Source organism: Arvicanthis niloticus, chromosome 24 (assembly GCF_011762505.2).
Source record: "Arvicanthis niloticus isolate mArvNil1 chromosome 24, mArvNil1.pat.X, whole genome shotgun sequence".
NCBI classification, from domain to species: domain Eukaryota; kingdom Metazoa; phylum Chordata; class Mammalia; order Rodentia; family Muridae; genus Arvicanthis; species Arvicanthis niloticus.
This window is the reverse complement of record NC_133432.1, coordinates 25836729-25860184: the sequence shown is the minus strand read 5'-3', so window position 1 is coordinate 25860184 and position 23456 is coordinate 25836729. Positions and strand designations below refer to the sequence as shown.

General features: G+C 47.3%; 1 protein-coding gene across 4 annotated transcripts; it reads left to right on the top strand.

Annotated features, from left to right (window-relative positions):
* Positions 1–1807: 1807 nt before the first annotated feature.
* Ccl24 (C-C motif chemokine ligand 24) lies at positions 1808–22128 on the top strand. 4 transcript variants are annotated; one of them, XM_076923180.1, is made up of 5 exons: positions 1808–2021; positions 16855–16892; positions 18785–18912; positions 19120–19237; positions 20994–21637. In XM_076923180.1, the coding sequence occupies exons 3-5, from the start codon at positions 18840–18842 to the stop codon at positions 21160–21162; spliced, it is 360 nt and encodes a 119-aa protein (XP_076779295.1). In that variant the 5' UTR covers positions 1808–2021; positions 16855–16892; positions 18785–18839; the 3' UTR covers positions 21163–21637. The 4 variants fall into 4 exon arrangements, with proteins under 4 accessions (XP_076779295.1, XP_076779296.1, XP_076779294.1 ...); XM_076923181.1 differs by lacking the exons at positions 1808–2021; positions 16855–16892 and adding an exon at positions 21968–22128 and having other exon boundaries at positions 18704–18912; positions 20994–21195; XM_076923179.1 differs by lacking the exons at positions 1808–2021; positions 16855–16892 and adding an exon at positions 21984–22128 and having other exon boundaries at positions 18705–18912; positions 20994–21195.
* Positions 22129–23456: the final 1328 nt, after the last annotated feature.

The following is a 23456-nucleotide window of genomic DNA, read 5'->3' as shown; positions in this document are numbered from 1 at the left end:
GGGAGGAGAGGGAGGGGGAGGAGAGGGAGGGGGAGGGGGAGGGGGAGAGGGAGGGGGAGAGGGAGAGGGAGGAGAGGGAGAGGGAGGAGAGGGAGAGGGAGAGGGAGAGGGAGAGGAAGAGGGAGAGGGAGAGGGAGAGGGAGAGGGAGAGGGAGAGGGAGAGGGAGAGGGAGAGGGAGAGGGAGAGGGAGAGGGAGAGGGAGAGGGAGAGGGAGAGGGAGAGGGAGAGGGAGAGGGAGAGGGAGAGGGAAATTAAAGAAGGGGCCAGTAAAACGGCTCAGCAGGTGGAGCTGCTCGATACCCATCCTGAGGATCCCAAGGGTAGGAGAAGAAAATTGATTCCTCTAAGTTGTTCTCTGATCTCCTCGTGTTTGCCAGGGAGTGTGTACATGCAAACACACATGCATAAATAAATGTAATTTAAAAAATAACCAATGAGGGCTGGAGAGATGGCTCAGTGGTTAAGAGAACTGACTGCTCTTTCAGAGGTCCTGAGTTCAATTCTCTGCAACACATGGTGGCTCACAACCATCTGTAATGGGATCGAATGCCTTCTTCTGGTGTGTCTGAGGACAGTTATGGCATACTTACATAAAAATAGATAAAATCTTATAAGAAGAAGGAGGAGGAGGGGGAGGAGAAGGGGAAAGGGAAGAGGAAGAATGGAAACAGAGAGGGAGATTGGAAGAAGGGAGGGGAAGTGAAGAAACGTGCCCTCATGAGGAAGGCTGGGACTCCAACCTCTGAAGCTTGGATTGCCTTCATGGAGACCAAGAGTGTTTTGTGAGGCCGGGAAGACTCCTCACTTTATGAAGCACTTGTCATTAGAACTCAAGTTTGATCCCAAATCTATGTAGAAAATCCTGGCCCAGTGAGCCACTGTGCACACAGCACTGGAGAGAAGGACACAGCTACATCCCTGCCACTCAGTCACTGGCCAACCACCAGTCTAGCTGAATTAGTCAGTCCCATTGTCACTGAAAGATAAAAACAAAAACCAAGATGGGGCCAGTAAGATGGCTCAGCAGTAAAGGCACTTGCGGCTAAGCCTGAAGACCTGAGTTTGATCACACTGGGACCCTCATGGTGGAAGGAGAGACCTGACTCCCATGAGTTGTTCTCTGACCGCTTCATATGCATTGTGGCATGCATTTGAGAGAGACTACACACCCTCATGCATGTGCACACATATACACACAATCACACACAAAGTAAACACATACATACATACATACATACATACATACACACATGTAAAAATTAAAACAAAACCAGGTGGATGACCCCTGAGGCTGACCTTGATTTCTGTATGTACCCCAAAACACACGTATATTCCCATACATACAAGTGCACACATGTACATATGGATACATGTGCATCGCTTTGGACTGGGCTCTCCCATCATTCAACATTGCTCCCCCTGTCTCTAGATAGCTTTGTTCTCCCCAGTTGTTTTCCTTCTCTCTCTTTGAACTTAAAGTCTCCATATCTATGCTGTCTGCTTGGACCTCCCAGGAGAGATGGAAACATGATATTGAAATGGACAAAAGAGTCCACTGGCACTGCAGCTGTCTCTTTGAATAACCGGGCTGGGCTAGCTGGTTAAAGATACCACCAAATATGCTCGCTCTCTGGATTTCTTGTTGTGTTTACAGTGAGCCTTTGACAATTCTCCCATAGAAAGGCCAAAGGGCAAGGCAGTGGATCGATAGCTGCTGTCTGGGCCTCCTCCCTGCCTCTCTCTCTGAGGCCACGCCCCTTCCTTGATTGGGCTTGGGGTATGTGGGGTAGATCTCTAAACTGGCTCACCGTGCACTGGGTGATGAGGGCAGCTCTCACCCTGTGCAGCCATTTCTGTCTGTTTATTGAGGACCAGCCAACCTCCTGCAGGTCTTTGCAACCTCCTGGGTTTCTGCACCCTCTGGAGTAGGCCCCGCCTCTTCTCCTGCACCTCTGGATCTGAGTAAGTTAAGAAGACCACTTCTGAACGCGGTGTTTAAGCTGTCACGGGGTCATCTCAGGTAAGTGGTCTGCAGGACTCCCCCTGTGTCCAGTACCCTTGGAGTGTGCGTGTGTGTCTGTGCGTGAGCACGCACACGAGTTCGTGCGTCTGTAATTGTCTGTCTGTTTGATAGCAAGGAAAGGATGTCACAGCTGTTGTGACACCAGTCTGTCTTCCTCCATCAGCCCTCCTTCCTTCAGCCCCTGCACCTCCTACCTCAGTCCCGTCTATGTCCCCCTAGAACCTTCCTGTGAGTTTCTCTTACTTTTAACCTCAGATGTCCTTCCCAGCTTGGGAGACAAAGCTGGCCCAGGAACCAAAAGGGACAGCTTGCGCTGTCTGAAGCCTGAGAGCCCCATGGGGTGCTATCCTTCACGGTAAGCCTGACCTCCGCTGGATGGTCTGGGCTTACACATGTGTTCCTTGGCTCCTCACACCCCTGAGATCACACTGCCCCCCTCCCCATTTCTCCTCATTCCCTCCATTTATTTCTGATGCATTTGTTTGTTTGTTGTTTTGATTTGTTTTTTGTTTGTTTGTTTGTTTGTTTGTTTGTGTGGGGGTGGGAGGTGGGAGGTGGGTTCAAGACAGGGTTTCTCTGTGTAGTCCTGGCAGCCCTGAAACTCAATCTGTAGACCAGGCTGGCCTCAAACTCAGAGATCTGCCTGCCTCTGCCTTCCAAGTGCTGGGACTAAATGTGTGCACCATTACTGCCTGACTCTTTTTTTTTTTTTTTTAATTGTGGATAGAGACACATATCACAGCTTGGCTTCAAACTCAACATGTAGCCTCGGATGACTCTGATCTTCCTGCCTCCACCTCCTAAATGCTGGAGGGACAGCTGTGCACCACCAAGCTCAGTGTTTACAGTGCTGGGGAGGGGATCCAGGGCTTCTTGCAGGCTGGGCAAGCAGTCTACCAACCCAGCTGTATTCCCACTCCCTGGTTTGTTTTTTTTGGAGGCAGGCTGTCTGTCACTCAGGTTATTGTCAAACCCATGGACATCCTCTTACTTCAACCTGCCCTCCCCACAACCCCCGGCCAACCTGAGTGCTAGTATTTGTTTGTTTGTTTGTTTTTCTTTTTTTTTTTTTTAAAGATTTATTTTATGTATGTGAGTACATGTGGTTCTCCTCGGACACACCAGAAGAGGTCATCAGATCCCATTACATATGGTTGTGAGCCACCATGTGTTTACTGGGACTTGAACTCAGGACCTCTGGAAGAAGAGCCAGTGCTCTTAACTGCTGAGCCATCTCTCCAGCCTTGTTTTTTTTTTTTTTTTTTTTTTTTTTTTTTTTCAAGACAGGGTTTCTCTGTGTAGCACTGGCTGTCCCAGAACTTACTTTGTAGACCAGGCTGGCTTCGAACTCACAGAGATCCACCTGCCTCTATCTTCAGAGTGCTGGGATTATAGGCGTGTGCCACTACTGGCCGTTTTAGCATCCCCAGGGCTAGAATTACAGACACACTAGGACCTGTACCTGGCTTGAGCAGCCATTGAAGAGCTCCTAACTCACTTCTCCTGTGTCGGCTGACATTCTGTGAATAGCACTGAGCCTGTTTTACTGGGCTGCTGTTATACAGGACTGTTGACTCAGTGGCTCCACAGCTGAATTCATTGTCTCCTAGGCTTGAGAGCTGGAGGATAAGGGAAGGGATGGTTTCTTCCAAGGGCTGAATAAAGAGCTCTGCTCCAGGCCAGGCCCCTCCTATGTAAATGTAAATGACTCCCCCTCCCCAGCCCCCTCCCCATCTTCACATCTTTCTCCTATGTTTGAGTCTGTCTATATGTTCCAACTCCCCCTACCTTTTTAAATAAGAAAACTAGTGATTAGGTTGAGTGATATAATTCAGAAAAGAAGACCTTGTTTACAATCCCCAGGGAGGGGCTGGGGTGTGGCTCAGTGGTAGAGCCCCTGCCTAGAATCCCCCAGTGAGGGGCTGGGGGCATGGCTCAGTGGTAGAGCACCTGCCTAGAATCCCCCAATGAGGAGCTGGGGTGTGGCTCAGTGGTAGAGCACCTGCCTAGAATCCCCCAGTGAGGGGCTGGGGGCGTGGCTCAGCAATAGAGCATTTGTCCAGCAGGAGGAAAGCCCTGGATCTCTTGCCATCATCACAAAGAGATGAGAGGAGGTGAGTGAAGGACTAATATTCACCTGGATACAATGTTGCATGCCTATAATTCCAGTACTTGGGAGGCCGAGGCAAGAGAATCCCCCGTTTAAGACCAGCCTGGGTTACCTGGTGAGATTCTGCCTCAAAAACCAAACAAGCTAGCAAACAAATTACAAATGAACCAATGGAGAACAGCACACAATGCTGGGCAACACTGGTGTATGCCTTTAATCCCAGTACAGGGGAGGCAGAATCAGGTAGATGTCTTTGACTTCGAGACTAGCCTAGTCTACAGAGCAAGTTCCAGGACAGCCAGGGCTACAGCACTGCCCCCTCTCCCCCCAAAACACTAACCATATTGGCTTGGCCTATCAAATAAGCATATTTTAATGTGACCATGTACAAAGATTATGCCTTCAAATTAAGTCACAGGCTGAAGCTCTGGGTGCCAGCATTCCAACATGTTGTGCAGTTAGAGAAGACCGATCATTTCCTTCTCAACCTCTGCCCCTTCTTTCATTTGTCAGGACATCTATGTTTTATTCAGTGAGTCGCCGACCTAGTGCTAGCCAAATAGTTCTGGATTTGAGCTCCATACTCCTTGGAACTGACTCTTGGAGCTCTTGTGTCATCTTCCTCCCTATGAATCTTTAGTTCTAACATAAAAACCTATCTCAGCCTCTACTTTTCCCTCCTGAGGGCTGGGTTGGCTGTTTTTTTTTTTTTTTTTTTTTTTAATTATTATTATTATTTTTTTTATTTTCTCTTTGGTTTATATTTTGAGTCAAGGCCCAGATTGGCTTGGAACTCTATGTAACTCATGGGTCTGGAGTTCCCAATTTTCCTACATCTCATGAGGATTCTAGGCAGGTGCTCTACCACTGAACCACACCTCCACCTTCATTTCCTTTCTGAATGGGGTTTGATATAAGATTGGCCAGAGAGAACAAGAGGTCCCCGAGGCACAAAGAAGACCACAAAGGACTCAAAAGAACAGGACCAGGTGAGACACTGGTATATTTGTTGTCCTAGCAGTCAGAAGGCTGAGGCAGGAGGATCATAAACTGGACTGGATATAGAGACTCCATCTCATAAAGCAGAGAGAAAGAGAGAAGGAGCAGGAGAAGAGACAGACAAGGAGCGGATGGTGACTGGAGCTAGCATCCCAAGGACTCTGCCACAGTATCTTTTGCTAGAAGCTTCCTTCTCTGCCAAGAGCCCTGCTTGTGCTCTGGGAAGGATGAGGAGAAACCCCCATGCTTCCCACCTTTGTGGGCCATGCCAGCTTCCAATCTGATGAGACTGTTGGGTAAAGGCTGAGCCACCTTGGGGACTGACCAGGTCTTTGGCTTTGGGAGTGGCCTGAATAAAGGCCCAGCTATTGACATAAATATTTTGCTAAAACATCTTTAGCACCCTGTCTTTTCTATTTCTTTTACAAAAACCTACAAAGATAGAGTTCACTGTTTTATCCCTTTACTGTATAAACTGAAGGATGGAGTTTTAGCTTGGTGATAGAGAATCGACCTGGCTTTAATCCCCAGCACCATTACCACCAACAGAAAGGACTTTCTGAAAGGGTAGCTGGAGGTAGCAGGCAAAGGCACTTATGGTCAAGCCTGAGAGCCTGAGTTTAGTCCTCCAGCCCCACGTGGTAAACAGAGGGAACTGAGGACCTGAGCTTAGTGGTGCGCCTTTAGTCTTAGCACTCGGGAGGGAGAGGCAGGTGGATCTCCATGTGTTTAAAACTACAGAGTGAGTTCTGGGACAGCCAGGGCTACCAAGTGAGTCCCTATCTCAAACAAACAAACGGGAAAAAAAAGAGAGAAGGAATTGTATTTGTTCAATTCTGCAAGTTGTTTTCTGACCTCCACACCTGTGGTATGGCACACATTGGCTCTCCCCAACCCTGGCACATGCACGAAAGAAAGAAAAGAAAGAAAGAAAGAAAGAAAATATAAGAAAAAAATCTCAAAAGATAAAACAGTGTATATTGAGTGGAATAGTCACAAATGGTGAACATATTATAACCATAGTCTAATTCCAGAATATTCTATCACCTTTCAAAAGAAACCCTGCCCCCAGTTCATCCTTATGGATTTGCCTGTTCTATTTCTTCACTTGACCTTAGCCAGAAGGCTGAGAAGTGTTTCCTCCAATTGTCTCTTTCAGATGGAATAGTGTAGCCTTCGTGCCTGCTCTTGTCATCGAGGGCATGGTCTCAAGGCTCACCCACAGGGTAGCATCGATCAGCACCCTATGCATTTTTGCAGCTCAATAATATTCCACTGCGAGTAAAAACTGCAGTTTTTCCTACTCCGTTTTTAGCAGTTATGAAACTGCAGCTATGAATATTAATGAGCAGGCTTTCAGAGGAATGCGCATTTTGTTTTATTTGCTTGGCTTGAGAGTCGGAATAAGACTGAGTCATATCAAAACTCTATTCTTAACTTTGAGGAACTGCGAAATGTTTCCATATTGTTGTGACATTCATATTCCAACCAGCAGTGAATGGAGCTTTCCTGTTTCCATGACATGCTTGCTCTTTTCCAGTTTTTTTTTTTTGTTTAGTTGTAGGAACAAAACCAAACTCCGTGTAGGTTTGCCTCCAGCCCCGCTTGGTAAGCTCAACACTCCCAGGCTGCTCCATAGCAGGGGATCTTCTGACTCTCTGGAAAGCTTCCTCTTTGCAAAAGAGCTCTGTGTCCGTCCAACAGCTTCCCTACCCCTAGCCTCTAACAATCAGAATTCCACTGTTGGATTATTTGTGCTATTGCATGTAAGTGGGAGGCGGGGGCTGTAGCTCAGATGTAGAGCCATTGATGGACCAGTTGTTGAGTAGAGGGGTCAGCAATATGGATCAGCAAGTGAAGGTGTTGGCTCACAAGCCTGACCTGTGTGGTGGAAGGAAGAATAGACGAAAGTTGTCCTCTGACCCCCACATGGCATGTGTGTGAAGAATGCCAACACTAACTATCTAACTAACTAACTAACTAACTAAATGTGTAAAGAACTCCAACACTAACTAACTAAATATGTAAAAACTCCAGTACAAAGTAACTAACTAACTAAATATGTGTGTAAAGAACCCCAACACAAACTAACAAGTAAGTAAGTAAGTAAGTAAGTAAGTAAGTAAGTAAGTAAGTAACTGTTTAAAGAAAGAATAAAACTGGGTGTTGTATTACAGAACTTTAATCCTGGCGTTGGGAAGCAAAGGGAGGTGCTTCTCTGAGTTTAAGGCCAGCCTGGTCTACAGAGTGAATTCCAGGACAGCCAGGGCTACACCGTGAGACCGTCTTGAATAAAACAAAAGCAAGAACCCTCAAAAAACAAAAACAAAAAAAGGTTCCAGTAGACTATGGGGAGATGGCGACCCATGAACTATGGGGCCTGCTTGGAGTAAGTAGGTTTCTGGGGGCCTGTCATTCAGTGGCATCTGGCCTTCACCCCTTCCTGTGCTCCCCTACTTCCTGACTACCATGAAGTGAGCAGCCTTGCTCCATCGCATGTGTCCTCAGCCATGATGCTTGGCCTTACCTCAGACCCAAAGCTCTGGGACCAACAGACCATGGAGGGCAACTGCTGAATCTCTGAGCAAAGTAACCCTTCCCTTCTTTATTCGTGTGTGTGTGTGTGTGTGTGTGTGTGTGTGTGTGTGTGTATGCGCACGCACACGCACGCGCGCGCACATGTATCTAGGACAGTCTCAGTATGTAGCCCTGGCTGTCCTGGAACTCACTCTGTAGACCAGGCTGGCCTCGAACTCACAGAGCTCTGCCTGTCTCTAGCTTGTGAGTGCTGGGATTAAAGGTGTGCACTACCACGTCCCACAGCCTTTTCTTCTTTCAATGTTTTCTCTCAGGTATTTGTAAACAGTAGCCTAACAGAGTCTTTGTCTACTCTGTGTTGATGTAACTGAATGGCACAGACTAGGCAATGGTTTTGAATTTTCTGTATTTTATTTCTCTCTCTCTCTCTCTCTCTCTCTCTCTCTCTCTCTCTCTCTCTCTCTCTCTCTCTCTCTCTCTCTCTCTCTCTCTGTGTATGTGCACATGCATGCAGTGCCCACAGAGGCCAGAAGAGGGAGTCAGAAGCCCAGGAGCTGAAGATGTAGGTGGTTGTGAGCCAGCCAATGTAGGAGCTGGGAAGTAAACTCTGGCACTCAGCAAGGGCAGTAAGTACTGCTTAGCACTGAGCCCTCTCTCCCTCTCTCTCTCTCTCTCTCTCTCTCTCTCTCTCTCTCTCTCTCTCTCTCTCTCTCTCTCTCTCTGTCTCTCTCTCCAAAGAGATAGTGCCTTCCCATTGTAGCCTGGAATAGTCTGGGATTTACTCTGTAACCCAAGCTGACCTCAAACTCTAATCAGTCCTCTTGCTCTGGGTGCAGATATTACAGGAGCAAGTCACCACGCCTGGCTCTGTACTTGATAAAGAAGAGGAATTTGTTTCTTACAGTTCAGGAGGCTAAGGCCAAGGGACTATGTCTCAGAAGGGCCTCTTGCTGTATCATCCTAGAGTGGAGGGCAGAAGGGAAATCAAAAGAGACAGGTTAGAAAAGATGGCTCACCCTGTGTGTCTGTCTGTGTGTCTGTGCATATACACTTATATGCACATATATGTAGAGGCCGGAGGACTACCTCAGCTGTCATGCCTCAGGGCCAGCATACAACTTCTTTATTTGTTTTTTTATTTCTGAGATAAGATCTCATTACCTGGAATTCACTATGAAGTCTAGGCTAGCTGTCTAGCAAGCCCTAAGGGTCCTCCTCCCTCCCTGCTTCTGGGGCTTCTGGGGTTACTGTGCACCCCCACACCATTCATAGTTTTTTAGACATGGTGTCACTGTGCGGTGCTAGGAAGTCTGGAATTTTTATGTAGACCAAATTGGTCTTGAACTCAGAGATCTGCCTTTCCTCTGCTTCCTGAGTGCTGGGACTAAAGACGTGTGCTATTAAACCCAGCTCGCTGGCTTGCTTGTTTGTTTGTTAATTTAAACATGGGTTCTTAGGAGTGAACTCTGGTCTTCAAGCTTTCAAGGCAAGCATTTTATCCACCAAAGCATCAGTCTCAGTCTTCAGTCCCAGCCCCCATCCATCCTGTGTCGCAAACCGACTCTCACAGTGGCACTCATCTATTTGTGAGGGCAGAACTCATGACTTAATGACCTCATAAAAGTCCTATCTCTGTCTGTGTGCCTCTCTCTCTCTCTCTCTCTCTCTCTCTCTCTCTCTCTGTGTGTGTGTGCGTTTCTTTCTCTCATGTTTCTCTCTTGTTTATTTCTCCACTTCTTTCTCTCTCGCTCTCTCTCTCTCTCTCTCTCTCTCTCTCTCTCTCTCTCTCACATGTATGTGTATGAGTGTGTCTGGCTCTGTCTCCCCCCCCATGGGTTCTCAACCTTCCTAAGTCTGGGGCTCTTTAACACAGCTCATCAGATACCATAAGATATTTTTGTTGCTACTTCATGATTGCAATATTGCTACTGTTACGAATTGTGATATAGACATCTCCGTTTTCTGGTGGTCTTAGATGGCCCCGTGAAAGGGTTGTTTAACTACCAAAAGGGTTGTGCCACACAGGTTGAGAACCACTGTTCTGGAGAATGCAGCTGCGCTTTTGCTCCTCCCCATTCATGTCTAGCCGCCCCACCCTGACCCCATCAGCAAGGCTGGCCACAGGGCCTCCTCACCTCCTGCTGTCCTCGCCACAGTGGACTGTGGGCCCCTGAAGCTGTGGGCTCAAGCAAACCTTTCCTCCCTCTAGTTACTCCAGCCAGCTACGCTGTCCTCAACTCCTTCCCTTCATACCTGCCTGTGGATCCTTCTGAGTTACCAGATCTCACCTCATTAACCTGATGGGGCTGCCCCCATATCAAGGCTGAGTCTCACTTGCAGGAGACACTCATGGCTCATTCCACAGAATGACTGTTGCAGGCCTCCCTTTCCTCCTGTCAATAATGACAGGGCCGGGGGGGGGGGGGGGGGGGTTGGGGGGGTGCAAATGGAAATGAGCTTCTAAGGAATCTAGCAGTTTCCTAGGCAACCAGGGCTCGGCTCCAATCCTGCTTCCCCACACTCTAAGAGCCCAGGCCTCTGTCCATGTGTTCTGAAAGGTCCGAGAGCGGTCTACCACAGCCATACTTTTGGCTTTGAATGAGTGAGTTTATTGACTTTATGTAGAAAGCGGAAGTACAAGCGTAAGAGAAGAGAAAGAGAAAACACACACGATCCAAGCAGATGTTCAAAACATCCAGCAGAAACCAACCAGGGAAGCCCATCGAGGCAGCAGGCTGGACTTTCCAAGCAAGACTTCAGGAAAGAGCAGAGCTTCCCATCAAATGGGGTTTCCAAATCAAAGAACCCGTAACTGGAGCTGGAGAGGCTGTGGTTAAAAGTATGAGCCATCTTCGTAGAGAACATGAGTTCATATCTAATCACTCACATGGTGGTTCATGACCTGTAACTCCAACTCCAGGGGATCTAACATCAACTCCAGGGGATCTGGCCTCATGCACTCACAGGAGCACACAAATCAACACAGTTAACTTAGAATTCAGAGATTTATGTGTGCATGCCGGGTGCCCTACAGAATCTAAAGAGGGCATTGGCTCCCCATCCACCCCCCAGAACTGGAATTACAGACAGTTGTGAGCTGTCGTGTGGGTGCTGGGGATTGAACCTGGGTCCTTTATGAGAGCAGCCAGTGCTCTTAACTGCTGACTCATCTCTCAGAAACTGGTTGAGGAGGCTGAGGCAGTCAGCCGGGGTTCCCCGTTGAACTTTCTTTTTGTGTCTGAACTTCCAGATTTTGTCTCTCACTTCAGCACTTTCGGTGGTAGCCTGGTGTGAACATTGGTGACCTCGGTTGAAAATGGGTCACCTTCCAGCTGTCCTCAAGGACATTGTGTTTTCCTTTGAAGGAACACTGAGACAAACGTGCTTGGGTCTGAAATGGAGGAAGGGAAGCCCCGCCTCCTGAGTTGGCTTTTTAGTGAGCTCAGACAGCACATGACAATGTAAATGTAATATAATATACATCATGCCATGTTCTGCTTCTGTGGCATTACAGTTGTCAGTGCCAATGTCCCTGCTTTTCGCTTCCTAGAAGTGCCACATCCCTGTCAACATGGACTGGGCCTCTCCTGTCCCATGCCATGAAAGCCATGACCCAAAATAAAGTTTTCTTCTCTTACGTTGCTTCTGTCAGCTGCTGAGAAAAATTAGTACAGTTCTCTTCCTAGGACATGTCCTGAGATATTTTAATTGATTTATTTTTCTTCTCATTTCTTTTTGTTTCTTCAGTACAGGTTCATGTACATGCTAGGCAGGGGCTCTACCACTGAGCCACGCCCCCAGCCCCTCACTGGGGAATTCTAGGCAGGGGCTCTACCACTGAGCCACGCCCCCAGCCCCTCATTAGAAGACTCTAGGCAGGGCTCTACCACTGAGCCACGGGGTTCTAGGCAGGTGCTCTGTGGTTGAGGTATATCCCAATCCTCTTTTCTCATTTTATTTCAAGGCAGGGTCACATTCAGTTGCCCAGGCTGGCCTTGAAATCATTATGTAGGCCTATGTTGGCCTGGAACTTGTGGTTCTCCTGCCTCAGCCTCAGCCTCAGCCTCAGCTGGGTGACAGTCTGTGCTAGCAGGCCTGGTTCAACTCATATCTTACATACACATAGACACACACACACACAGACACACACACACAGACACACACAATAATAGTAAACAAATTTTTAAAGCTTTCAATACAGCTGACATTTCAAGAATTACACTAGAAAAAAAGAGAAAAGAGACCAAGACAAAAAAAAAACATAAAACAAAATAAATGAAATAAATTTAAGAATTTAATTAAAAATAAGCTTCAGTTTTAGCTGCGAGAACAAGGCCTATTTTAGGTATGAGACGGTGTCTATTCTTTTGTGCGGTGTAGCGAGTCACACGGAGTCACATCCAGGCCCACAGAGGTGGGGAGTCTGAGCTGGACCCGGGGCCCTCCAGGCCTGAGAGGCTTCCTCCCATTCCTTCATCTGTCATCTGCCTCCTGCCCATCCTCCTTCTAGAAGCTTCTCCCGGAACCTGTTGCCTTCCTGATGCCTGCTGCATCTTTCTATCTTCTCTTTCTCAAAACCTCCACTGCTAACTGTTCTATATCAGGGGTGAGCCTGAGGTCAAGTTCTGCCTGCCTCAGTCTCTGGGACCTTGTCACACCAGGCTTCCAGACCTTCTCTTCCCTCCCCTCCCTTCTCTCTCTTCCCTCTCCCTCACTTCCTCTCTTTCCTTCTCTCTCTCCTCTTCCTTCTGTTTCCCTCTCTCCCTTCCATCTACTCACTTCCTTGAGACGTTTCATTAAACAGCCCAGGCTGAACTGTAGCCCTCCATATAGCCCAGGCTAGCCTTGAACTTTCAGTCTCACCGAGTCAGCTTCCCAAGGTCACTCCCCACTCTCCCTTTAAGCCTTCCTCCTCTGCCTGTCACTTTCCAGCATTTCAAGAGAAAGGACACAGATTCCTGTCTGGGGAACCAGGATTACTGACGTGGCGATGATGTCTTTGTTCATCTCCCCGCAGAAGACTCCCATTTCCCCCTCGTAACCATGGATGTAGGAGCCATCAATGCATCGTCGACGCGTGTGCGTGCAAGCTTGAGAACCTGAGTTCAAATCCCTAGCACCCACATGTATGCTGTGTGTGTGTGTGTGGGGGGTGACCCATCTACAAGCCCAGCACTTGAGAAAGGAACACAAGGGATCTCTGAGGCAAGTTGGCCAGTGAGAGCAGTTGAACAAACCAGGTAGTTCTGGGTACAGCGAGGAATCCTTAAATAATAAATAAATAAGGCTGGGAGCTATTAAAGAAGACGCTGTCAACCTCTGGCCTCAATAGGCATACATGCATGCATGTACATGTGCACACAGGTACAAACACACACATTTGCACACCACACATACACACATACATTCAAAAACAAAACAAACACCAGGGTTGAGAACCCCCAACCTACTCCCCTAGATCTATAAACGGGGTGGGGTGGGTGGCATCTTAAGGCCTTGGAAAACTCCCTCAAGGTGTTAGTAATCGGGGAGACACCATCCACACACAGCAAGGCCTCCCACTCATGACCTTTTGCCAACCCATTTGGGTTACAACATTAGGCCCTGAGCATCCCTGCCCTGCCCTGCCCTGCCCTGCCCTGCCCTGCACTTCTCTCCCCAGACATCCCTGATTTCCCACTTCCTCTTCTCACCACGTGTTACTACATCAGGACCCATAATGACAATGGGCTTCCCCTCCAAATTGCTAAGCAGCAAAGGCTGGAGTGGACACTAGAAAATGGAATTATTTTGTGGAGGGGGAGATATAGCACAGCAAGTGAGCACTTGTCCAAGCTTTAAGATCAGAGTTCCACCACCACCACACCACACCCCCCAACCTAGGCAAAGGCAGAAAGCCAGAACTGGGCCCCACAGAATTATTCTCCGACCTCCTCATGTGCATTAGGGCACACAGGTTCCCTCCCCAACCACCAACACATGCATAACCAATCAATCTATTTTTTTAAAGCTGGGTTTTAGCAATGCAAGTTTATAACCCCAGCACTGGAACAGACAGGGTGATCCCTGAAGTTCCTTGGCCAACCAGTGTAGCCAAACCAGTGACCTCCAGGGGCTGTGAGAAACCCTGTCTCAAAAACCAAGGTGCCCTGAGACTGGAGAGATGGTTCAGCTGTAAGGAGTGCCTACTGCCTAGAACTCCATCTCCAGGCAATCTGATGCTCTCTTCAGGTCTCCGATGGCACCTGTACTTGCACTCATGTACACACACATACATACATACATACACACACACACACACACACACACACACACACACACACACACACTTAACTAAATTACTAAGTAAATGTGAAATATTTTTTCTTTTTTTATTGGATATTTTATTTACATTTCAGATGTAATCCCCTTTCCCCATTCCCCCCGCCCCAGAAACCCCCTATCCCATCCCCCCTCCTCCTGCTTCTATGAGAATATGCCCCCACCCATCCTCCCACTCCCACCTCCACCCCCACATTGGGTTGTCCAGCCTTCACTGGACCAAGGACTTCCTCACCCACCTATGCCTGACACTGTCATCCTCCCCTGCGTATACAGCTGGAGCCATGGGTCCTTCCCTATGTACTCCCAGGCTGGTGGTTTAGACCCTGGGAGCTTTGGTTGGTTGGTATTATTGCTCTCTCCATGGGGCCACAAACCCTTTCAACTCCTTCAGTCTTCTCTCTAACTTCTCCATTGGGAACCCCATGATCAGTTCAATGGTTAGCTGTGAGCATCCGCCTCTGTATATTTCAGGCTCTGGTAGACCTCTAAGGAGACAGCTATATCAGGCTCCTGTCAGCATGCATTTCCTGGCATCCACATCAACGTCTACCTTTGGTGACTGCACATGGGATGGATACCCAGGTGGAGCAGTCTCTGGACAGCCCCTCCTTCAGTTTCTGTTCCACGCTTTGTCTCCATATTTGCTCCCATGAGTATTTTGTTACTCCTTCTAAGAAGGGCCAAAGCACCCACACTTTGGTCTTCCTTGTTCATAAGCTTCATGTGGTCTCTGTGAGTTGTATCTTGGATATTTCGAGCTTTTGGGTTAATATCCAATTATCAGTGAGAGCATACCATGTGTGTTCTTTCGTGATTGGGTTACCTCACTCAGGATGATATTTTCTAGTTTCATCCATTTACCTAAGAATTTCTCAAATTCATTATTTTTAATAGCTCACTAATATCCCATTGTGTAAATGTACCACATTTTCTGTATCCATTCCTCTGTTGAAGGACATCTGGGTTCTTTCCAGCTTCTAGCTATTATAAATATGGTATAAACATAGTGGAGCATATGTCTTTGTTATATGTTGGAGCATCTTCTGGGTATATGCCCAGGAGTGGTATAGCTGGGTCCTCAGGTAATGCTATGTCCAGTTTTCTGAGGAAGCACCAGACTGATTTCCAGAGTGGTTGTACCAGCTTGCAATCCCACCAACAATGGAGGAGTGTTCCTCTTTCTCCAAATCCTCAACAGTATCTGCTATCACCTGAGTTTTTGATCTTGGACATTCTGACTGGTGTGAGGTGGAATCTCAGGGTTGTTTTGATTTGCATTTCCCTGATGACTAAGGATGTTGAACATTTCTTTAGGTGCTTCTCAGCCATTTGAGTTTCCTCAGTTGAGAATTCTTTGTTTAGCTCTGTACCCTATTTTTTAATAGGGTTATTTGGTTGTCTGGAGTCTAATTTCTTGAGTTCTTTGTATATATTGGATATTAGCCCTCTATCGGATGTAGGATTGATAAAGATATTTTCCCAATCTGTTGGTTGCTGTTTTGTCTTATTGACAATGTCCTTTGCCTTACAGAAGCTTTGCAATTTTATGAGGTCCCATTTGTCAATTCTTGATCTTAGAGCATAAGCCATTGGTGTTCTGTTCAGGAACTTTCCCCCAGTGCCTAGGTATTCGAGGGTCTTCCCCACCTTCTCTCCAGAAATGAACCCATGCACCTATGGTCACTTGATCTTTGACAAAGGAGCTAAAACAGTCCAGTGGAAAAAGGACAGCATTTTCAACAAATGGTGCTGGTTCAATTGGAGGTCAGCATGTAGAAGAATGCAAATCGATCCATTCTTATCTCCTTGTACAAAGCTCAAGTCCAAGTGGATAAAGGACCTTCACATAAAACCAGATACACTAAAACAGGAAATATTTTAAAGCCAAGACTGGAGAAATGGTTCAGCAGGCAATAGGGCTTGGGGCTCCTCCAGAAGACCCAAGTTCACTTTCCAGCACTCATATCAAGTGGATCTGCCTATGACTCCACTTCCGGTTATAATTCTAGTTCCATGGGGCCTAACACCCTTTTGTGGCCTCCCCAAGTACCTACATGCAATGCGCATGCAGGCACTCGTGCGCGTGCACGCAAGCACGCTCGTGTGTGTGTGTGTGTGTGTGTGTGTGTGTGTGTTGTCTTTCTCACACACTCTCTTCTCTCCTTCACACACACAGTCTTTCTCTCTTCTCTCTTACACACACACACATTCTCTCACACATATGCACACTCACGAACACACACATGTATACATATCACACTCTCTCACACACACACTTTTCTCTTCTCTCACACACACTCACACACTTTCTTACTCTCACACACACTTTCCCTCCTCTTTCTTACACACACACACACAAACACACATTCTTACACATATGCACACTCATGAACACATATCACACCTCTCACACACACTCTTTCTTCTCTCTCACACACACATATTTTCTGTTTTTTGTTTTTGTTTTTCGAGACAGGGTTTCTCTGTGTAGTCCTGGCTGTCCTGGAACTCACTCGGTAGACCAGGCTGGCCTCGAACTCAGAAATCCGCCTGCCTCTGCCTCCCAAGTGCTGGGATTAAAGGCGTGCGCCACCACTGCCCAACTCAATACACACACTTTCTTTCTCTCTCTTTCACACACACTTTCTCTCTTCTCTCTCTCTTACATACATGCACACACACACACTTTCTCACACACTCTCATACATACTCTTTCTCTCTCACACACACACACATATGCACACTCACAAACACATGCACACACTCGCACACCCACACACCCCCTCACACCCCCCCACACACATATGGCCCTGGGTGCATGATGGGTATTTCTGTGACTTTTCTCATTCATCCTGCCAGGTTTCTCCCTGCTGGCTGAGGCAGACACAGAGGCTGAGGTAAGTAGGTGTGAAGGCAAGGAAGCACTGACTCTTTCACTCTCTAATGAAAGGCAATGCAGTGATGGCATATGTCATCCCTGAGGGTGTGGCTCAGTTAGGAGAGTTGGGACTTGCCTAACATGCATGAAGTCATGGGTTTGGTCCTAGAATGGAATAAAACAAAGTGTGCAAGTGGAGCCCTGTAGTTCAAGTACTGAGGAGGGGAGGCAGGAGAATCAGGAGCTCAAGGTCATCTGGGGCTGCATGAGATACTGTCTTAAACAACTAAAAGGGAGGACCAAGGAGAGAGAAGAGAGGACAACGAGTCTGAGTGTATCTGGATACCTTGATGTCCATCTTGCCTTCTTCTGGGCTCAACCACCTGAGGTCCTGGTGCTCCCACCCTAGCTCTGGTCACTCTGGGTACGAGTCTCTGAGATCTCTGGCCCAGGGGACATTGTCTCAAAGCTGATCAACTTCCTATTTATTCTAAAAAAGACTGGGCGCAGGACTGGGGATTTGATAGGCTCAGAAATAAAACATGTATCACTATATACCTATGCTGACATAACACATGCTTAATAAAAGTTTGATGAATGGATGATGGATCTATAATGGGTAGATGGATGGATTATGGATCAGTAGGTGAATGGTTGGATAAGTACATGGATGGATGACACATGGACCAGGCATGGAGGCACTAGTGTTGTCTAGAGGATTGCTAAGTTTGGTTACCCACATGGACAAAGAAGTGAACTTCTGAGACCTACAAAGAAACAAGCCACAGAGAAAGAAAAGACCCATTTTATCCTTTCAGGGTACAAAGGGCCCTAAGTTCAAAGTCCTTAAATGGATGCAGTCTTGGGTATTTTATAGGGTCCCAGGGTCCCCCTCTCTCCTCTACTGGTTTAGATACCTACCCCTGTGTCTTCTTACCATTTCTTATCCCAATGTCTTCTGGGAACAAGCTGCAATCTCAGAGAGCCTGCTTTTGTTGACTCTCAGTCCCCTTTAGATGGATGGATGGATCAATGGGATGGATGAGTGGAAAGATGGATGGATGGAAAGATGGATGGATAGATGGGTGAATAGGTAGATGTGTGTATGTATGTATGTATGTATGTATGTATATATGTATGTATGGACAGACATGTAGATCAATGAATAGATGGATACACAGGTCAGTGGATGAATGGGTAGAAAGATGGATGGATAGGTAGATAGATGGGTAGATGGGTGGGCAGGTAGATGTATGTATAAATGAATGAATGAATATATTATGTATGTATAGACAGGTAGATCAATGGATGGACAGACAGATCAGTGGATGAAAGGATGGATAGATGGATGGACAGGTAAATTGATGGATAGATGAATGGATGTATGTACAGGTAGATCAATGGATGAATGGATAGATAAACAGATCAATAGGTGAGGGGATGGATGGACAGGTAGGTAGATGGATAGATGGATGAATGGATAGATGGGTGGACAGACAGGTAGATCAATGGATGAATGGGTGGACAGAAGGCAGGCAAACAGGGAGGACTCTAGTCATCATGCATCTACAAAAACCTAGGCTCAGAGAACCAAGTAACTTACCCAGGATCCCACAAATAAGTGTAGCGCCAAGTCATCTAAAACATTTTCCCTTGGCTGTGACCCAGGCAGAGTGACAGCCCTCCCCCGGCTCTCACACCAGAGCCCCAAATAATTGCTGACTTAGCTGGACAAGAAATGGGCAAGAACTTCCCCATTTTTTTGACCACAGAATGCTCAACCATTTTCGAGGAAATCCGTGGGGGTAGAGGGTGGGAGGGACACCAGAGCCTCTATGTCCTGAGCCATCCATATAAAGGCCAGTGGGAGGGAGATTGGGTGTCCTGAAGGAAACATCTTCATATCTCCAGGCTCTTTTTCCTGCACCCCGGCTTTGAACTCTGAGCTGTGCCTGACCTATAGGATATGGCAGACTCCACCATGATTGTTTCCAGCCTTCTTCTCCTGGTAACCTACACGTGCTGCATCTTCCCCACCGGTGAGACTTCTGGGCCAGCATGGGGTGGCTGGTAGCAAAAGCTTCTAAGGTCATGGTTGGTTTGGCACAGGGGAGGGTGAGGGAACCAAGAAGCCTGGGGCTGGGGGAGGCACTAAGTGGCCTGCGGTGTAACAGGCTCTGTGTCTGCAGCCAAGAGCGAGCCTACGGCAGGCTAGATGCTGACATGGCTCTTCTTTTTCCTTTTAGACTCTGTGACTATCCCCTCATCTTGCTGTATATCCTTTATTTCCAAGAAAATTCCAGAAAGCCTAGTGGTTAGCTACCAGTTGGCCAATGGCAGCATCTGTCCCAAGGCAGGGGTCATGTGAGTATCTAATGTAAGAACTCCAGGGTCCCTGAGGAAATTCAGTCCTAGGTATCTCTGAAGAAGGCACTAGACCTCTATGGGCTTCAGCTTCTTCACCCAGAACACTAGGAAAGCAGGGCAGGGAGGTAGGTCAATTGATAGAGTCCTTGCTCAGAATACATCAAGCCTTGGGTGGTTCCATCCCCAATATCACATAACAACCAAACCATGATGGTATAGGCCAGAAATTCCAACACTGCAAAGGCTAAGAACATCCACAAAGTACCAAATGTAGGCATGTGCATGGGGGGGAAATACATGGTATGTCATTAGCCTAACTAGTCTTCTCAACAATTTCATAAGACAATACCAAAAAGCCTGCTTAGAATCCCCCAGTGAGGGGCTGGGGGTGTGGCTCAGTGGTAGAGCCCCTGCCTAGAATCCCCCAGTGAGGGTCTTGGGGGAGTGGCTCAGTGGCAGAGCCCCTGCCTAGAATCCCCCAGTGAGGGGCTGGGGTGTGGCTCAGTGGTAGAGCCCCTGCCTAGAATTCCCCAGTGAGGGGCTGGGGGCGTGGCTCAGCAATAGTGTTCTTTCCTAACAAGTATAAAACTCTGGGTTTCTTCCTCATCATGGCAAAACCAATGACAACCTGACAGAGAACATAGGACTTTTTCTATTTTACTGAAGGTAGTTGAGGCTCAGTAAGACTCATAACTGGCTCAAGGTCACATGACCAACTAGGCCTCTAGATTTGATGTCACCTCAGAGCCACCTTCTCACCTGAGGCAACAAACATGACCTTGTGTCTTAATCTGTGCTTTACAGTGGGGATGACACTAATATTCCCCAGCTGACGTTAGAGTGTCCCTGAGAGCTGGCACCAAAGGGGGCATCCCAGTCTCCCCTCTCAGCTACAGCATGCCCAGGAACCATGTTTCCATGCCTAGTGTGATCTGATGACATTTACCTTTTAAAAAAATGGGTGTATATGCAGACAGGCGGGGCATATGAGTGTCCACGTCATGTGTGTTCATGCCCGTGGAGACCAGAGGCCAATCTTGGGTATCACCAAATATGTTGTCCACCTCCTTCAAAATAAAAGCCTTTTTTAAAAAAAAATCTAAGTTTTGTGTATGTATATGTGTGTGTGCATACACACATGCATGCATGTCACAGAACATGTGTAGAGGTTCTCTTACTCCACCCTGTGGGTCCCAGAAATAGAACTCAGGTTCTCAGGTTTGATGGCAGGCATTTTTTCCTGTTGAACTATGTCTGACTTTCTCACCAGCCTGGAACTCACCAAGTAGTCTAGGCTAGCTGGCTAGCAAGCTGCAGGGAATCCATCTGTCTCTGCCTCCTCAGTGCTGGGATGGCCAGCACATACCACCATGCTTGCATCCTGACAATGAAACTTGGATCCTCACAATTGCAAGGCAGATGTTTTTTTACCAACTAAGCTGTCTTCTTAGATCTGTTTTCTTGCTCCAGATAGAGACCATCTCTTCTCCATCATACCCAGCATCACACTTCAAAGGCAGGACCTCCTTTGTCTCACAGGGAGGCCACAGAATGAGGATGGGATCCACACACTCCACCATCCTGTCCCCTAGTGGTAACACGCAGAATGCTCAGAGAGGTCTCATGTCAGGAGCGTCCTGGTGCCAAGGGTGAGCAGTTGAGACTGGCTCACGCTCACTTCCTCATGAAGGGAAGGTTAGTCTCCACATCTTGCCGGACTTCAAACTAAACCCCCTGCTCTTCTTTCCTACAGCTTCGTCACCAAGAAAGGCCATAAGATCTGTACTGACCCCAAGCTGCCATGGGTTCAGAGGCACATACGAAACCTGGATGCCAAGAAAAGCCAGCCTTCTAAAGGTGCCAAGGCATTGGGTCCCAAGTTTGCTTTCCAGAGATACCGTGGCAACAGCACCAAGATTTAGTCACCTCTCTGCTGTCCCTGAACTTGGACATAGGTATTGACACTTTACCAGGCTGCTTTGGGCTTGAGATGCCAGCTGGGATGAGGCCTGAGTTCGTTTCCCCATTCTCAGCACTTCTTTAAGGGAGTATGTTTATTCTGTGAGAACTGGAGGGCACGCCAAGCATGCCAGAGTTCTGGTGTTTCCTGTGCTGAGTGAGAAGGTTCCAGAAGAATGATATCAGTCATCCTGGGTTCTCCTCTTGTGTGGCTCAAAGGCTTCATCAGAGCCCAGGTGCATGAGTACCTGCTGGTGTACCTTGCTTGCAGCTGGCTCTGATGGGGTTCTTGTCTTAGGGTGGGACCTGAGGGCTGTTTGTCTGTCCACCTCTGGGTGAAGTTCTGTCAACAGTAGTAACTCCCAAGCATGTTGGTGGGTATTCCAAGCTGGTCCCATCTCCAGAACTTGGAACAAATAAAAACTTGGCTGAAATGGAGGATCTCAATGGTAGTGTTTTCAAACCCATCTGCCTTTGTAAAGCTGGGGATGCAGGTCAGTGGGTAGTGTGCTTGCCTAGCATGTACAGAACACTGGGTTTCAACCACAGCACTGCAAACACTAGGCGTGATGGTGCATGCCTATAATCCCAGCACTCAGGAGAACAGGAAGAAGATCAGAATTCAGAAGGCAGAGGCAGGAGGATCTCTGTGAGTTCAATGCTACCCTGGTCTACACAGAGAGACCTTCTCTCAAACATCTTTCCCTAAAAAAAATAAAATTCAAGGTTATATGGCCACATAGAAAATTTGAGGCCAGCCTGGCCCAGTGTCTCTCTCTTCCAGCTGCCTATGGATCCAGATGTAGACCTCTCAGCTACCTCCCAAGCAGCATGTCTGCCTGGACACTGCCATGCTTCCTGCCACGATGATAATGGACTGAACCTCTGAACTGTAATCCAGCCCCAATTAAATGCTTTTCTTTATAAGAGTTGCTGTGGTCATGGTGTCTCTTCAGAGTAATAGAAACCCTATCTAAGACAGGTTCTGAGACTAAATTTCACATAAAAAATGTTGTAATTATTTAAAATGGCTTCCGGTCAATCCGGCTGTCTAGGCTGTGGCCGGAGGCCATATGGGCACCGCAGCTAGAAATGGCCAGCCAGAAACACCAGCCCTACTACCCATGAGACACCAGCGAGGGAGATGGCTCTGCCAGTCTTCCATGCTGTCTCTGCAAGGCTGGGCACCAGACTATCCTGCCAACCACATGGGCTCGGTACAAATGAGACTCTAATGCTTAGATTATACAAAGGCTTATATATTTGGTAATGATCAATAACAAGATACCCACACAATCAGAGGTGTAACCCAATACCCAACCTAGATATACCAACTACCTTTGACTGATACAGACAAATGAACATCTGCCTCCATGTCTCCCTCTCTCCTTCTCCATCTCCCCTTTAGCTCCTCCTCTTTCTTTTCCTCTTCCTCCCTTACCTCCTCCTCTTCCTCTCTTTACTCCTCCCACCTTAGCTCCTCCTACATAAAAATTCCAGCATGCACATGAAAAGTCAGGTATGTGGGAGTTGCTGTAGCCTGTGTTGGGGCAGAGGAAGATAGAACCTGAGAGATGACTAACAACAAGTTAGCTATGCTAGAAGAAAGGATGGGCTTTGGTACACAGAGAGAACATATCTCACAGGAATAGGGTAGATAAAAGAGAGGAACTCATTATGTCTTCCTCTGACCTCTGCATATTCATGTCCATATGCGTGCACCCACAGACTCACGCACACGTGCACACACACAAAGGTGGAGAGCAATTGAGAAAGATACCAGATGTTGTCTGGCTTCTTCATGCACACATATGAGTACATACATATACAATAAACAAATAATATAAAAATAAAGATAAAATGAAGACATGATATAGTTGAAGGCAGAGTTCAATCTTCTAGGAATGGATAGAGGCCACCCCTGTGAGTTAGCCCTCATTACCACACAGGCCATGGATCAGGGAAGAGCGACTTTTCCCTAGTTGATAAGAAAAACAAAACTGAGAAAATGAACTGAGAAGGCGGTTCTAAAAAGGAGAAGTGCTAATGGCCAGAAAACACATGAAAAAAAAAAGGTTCGCTATTCTTATTTTGCCACCAGGGAACTGAAAGTCAAAACACAGAGATTCCATCTCACCCTCTCCAGAATGGTTCTCACTAAGAAAACAACGAGGGCAGGAGAGATGACTCAGCAGTTAAGAGCACTGGCTGCTCTTCCAGAGGTCCTGAGTTCAATCACCAGCATCACAAGGCAGCT

Coding starts and splice junctions, on each gene's coding strand:
- Ccl24 (XM_076923181.1), top strand. CDS start 18,840: ATGGCAGACTCCACCATGATTGTTTCCAGCCTTCTTCTCCTGGTAACC. Junction 18,913..19,119: donor GTGCTGCATCTTCCCCACCG/GTGAGACTTCTG, acceptor TTTTCCTTTTAG/ACTCTGTGACTATCCCCTCA. Junction 19,238..20,993: donor TGTCCCAAGGCAGGGGTCAT/GTGAGTATCTAA, acceptor TCTTTCCTACAG/CTTCGTCACCAAGAAAGGCC.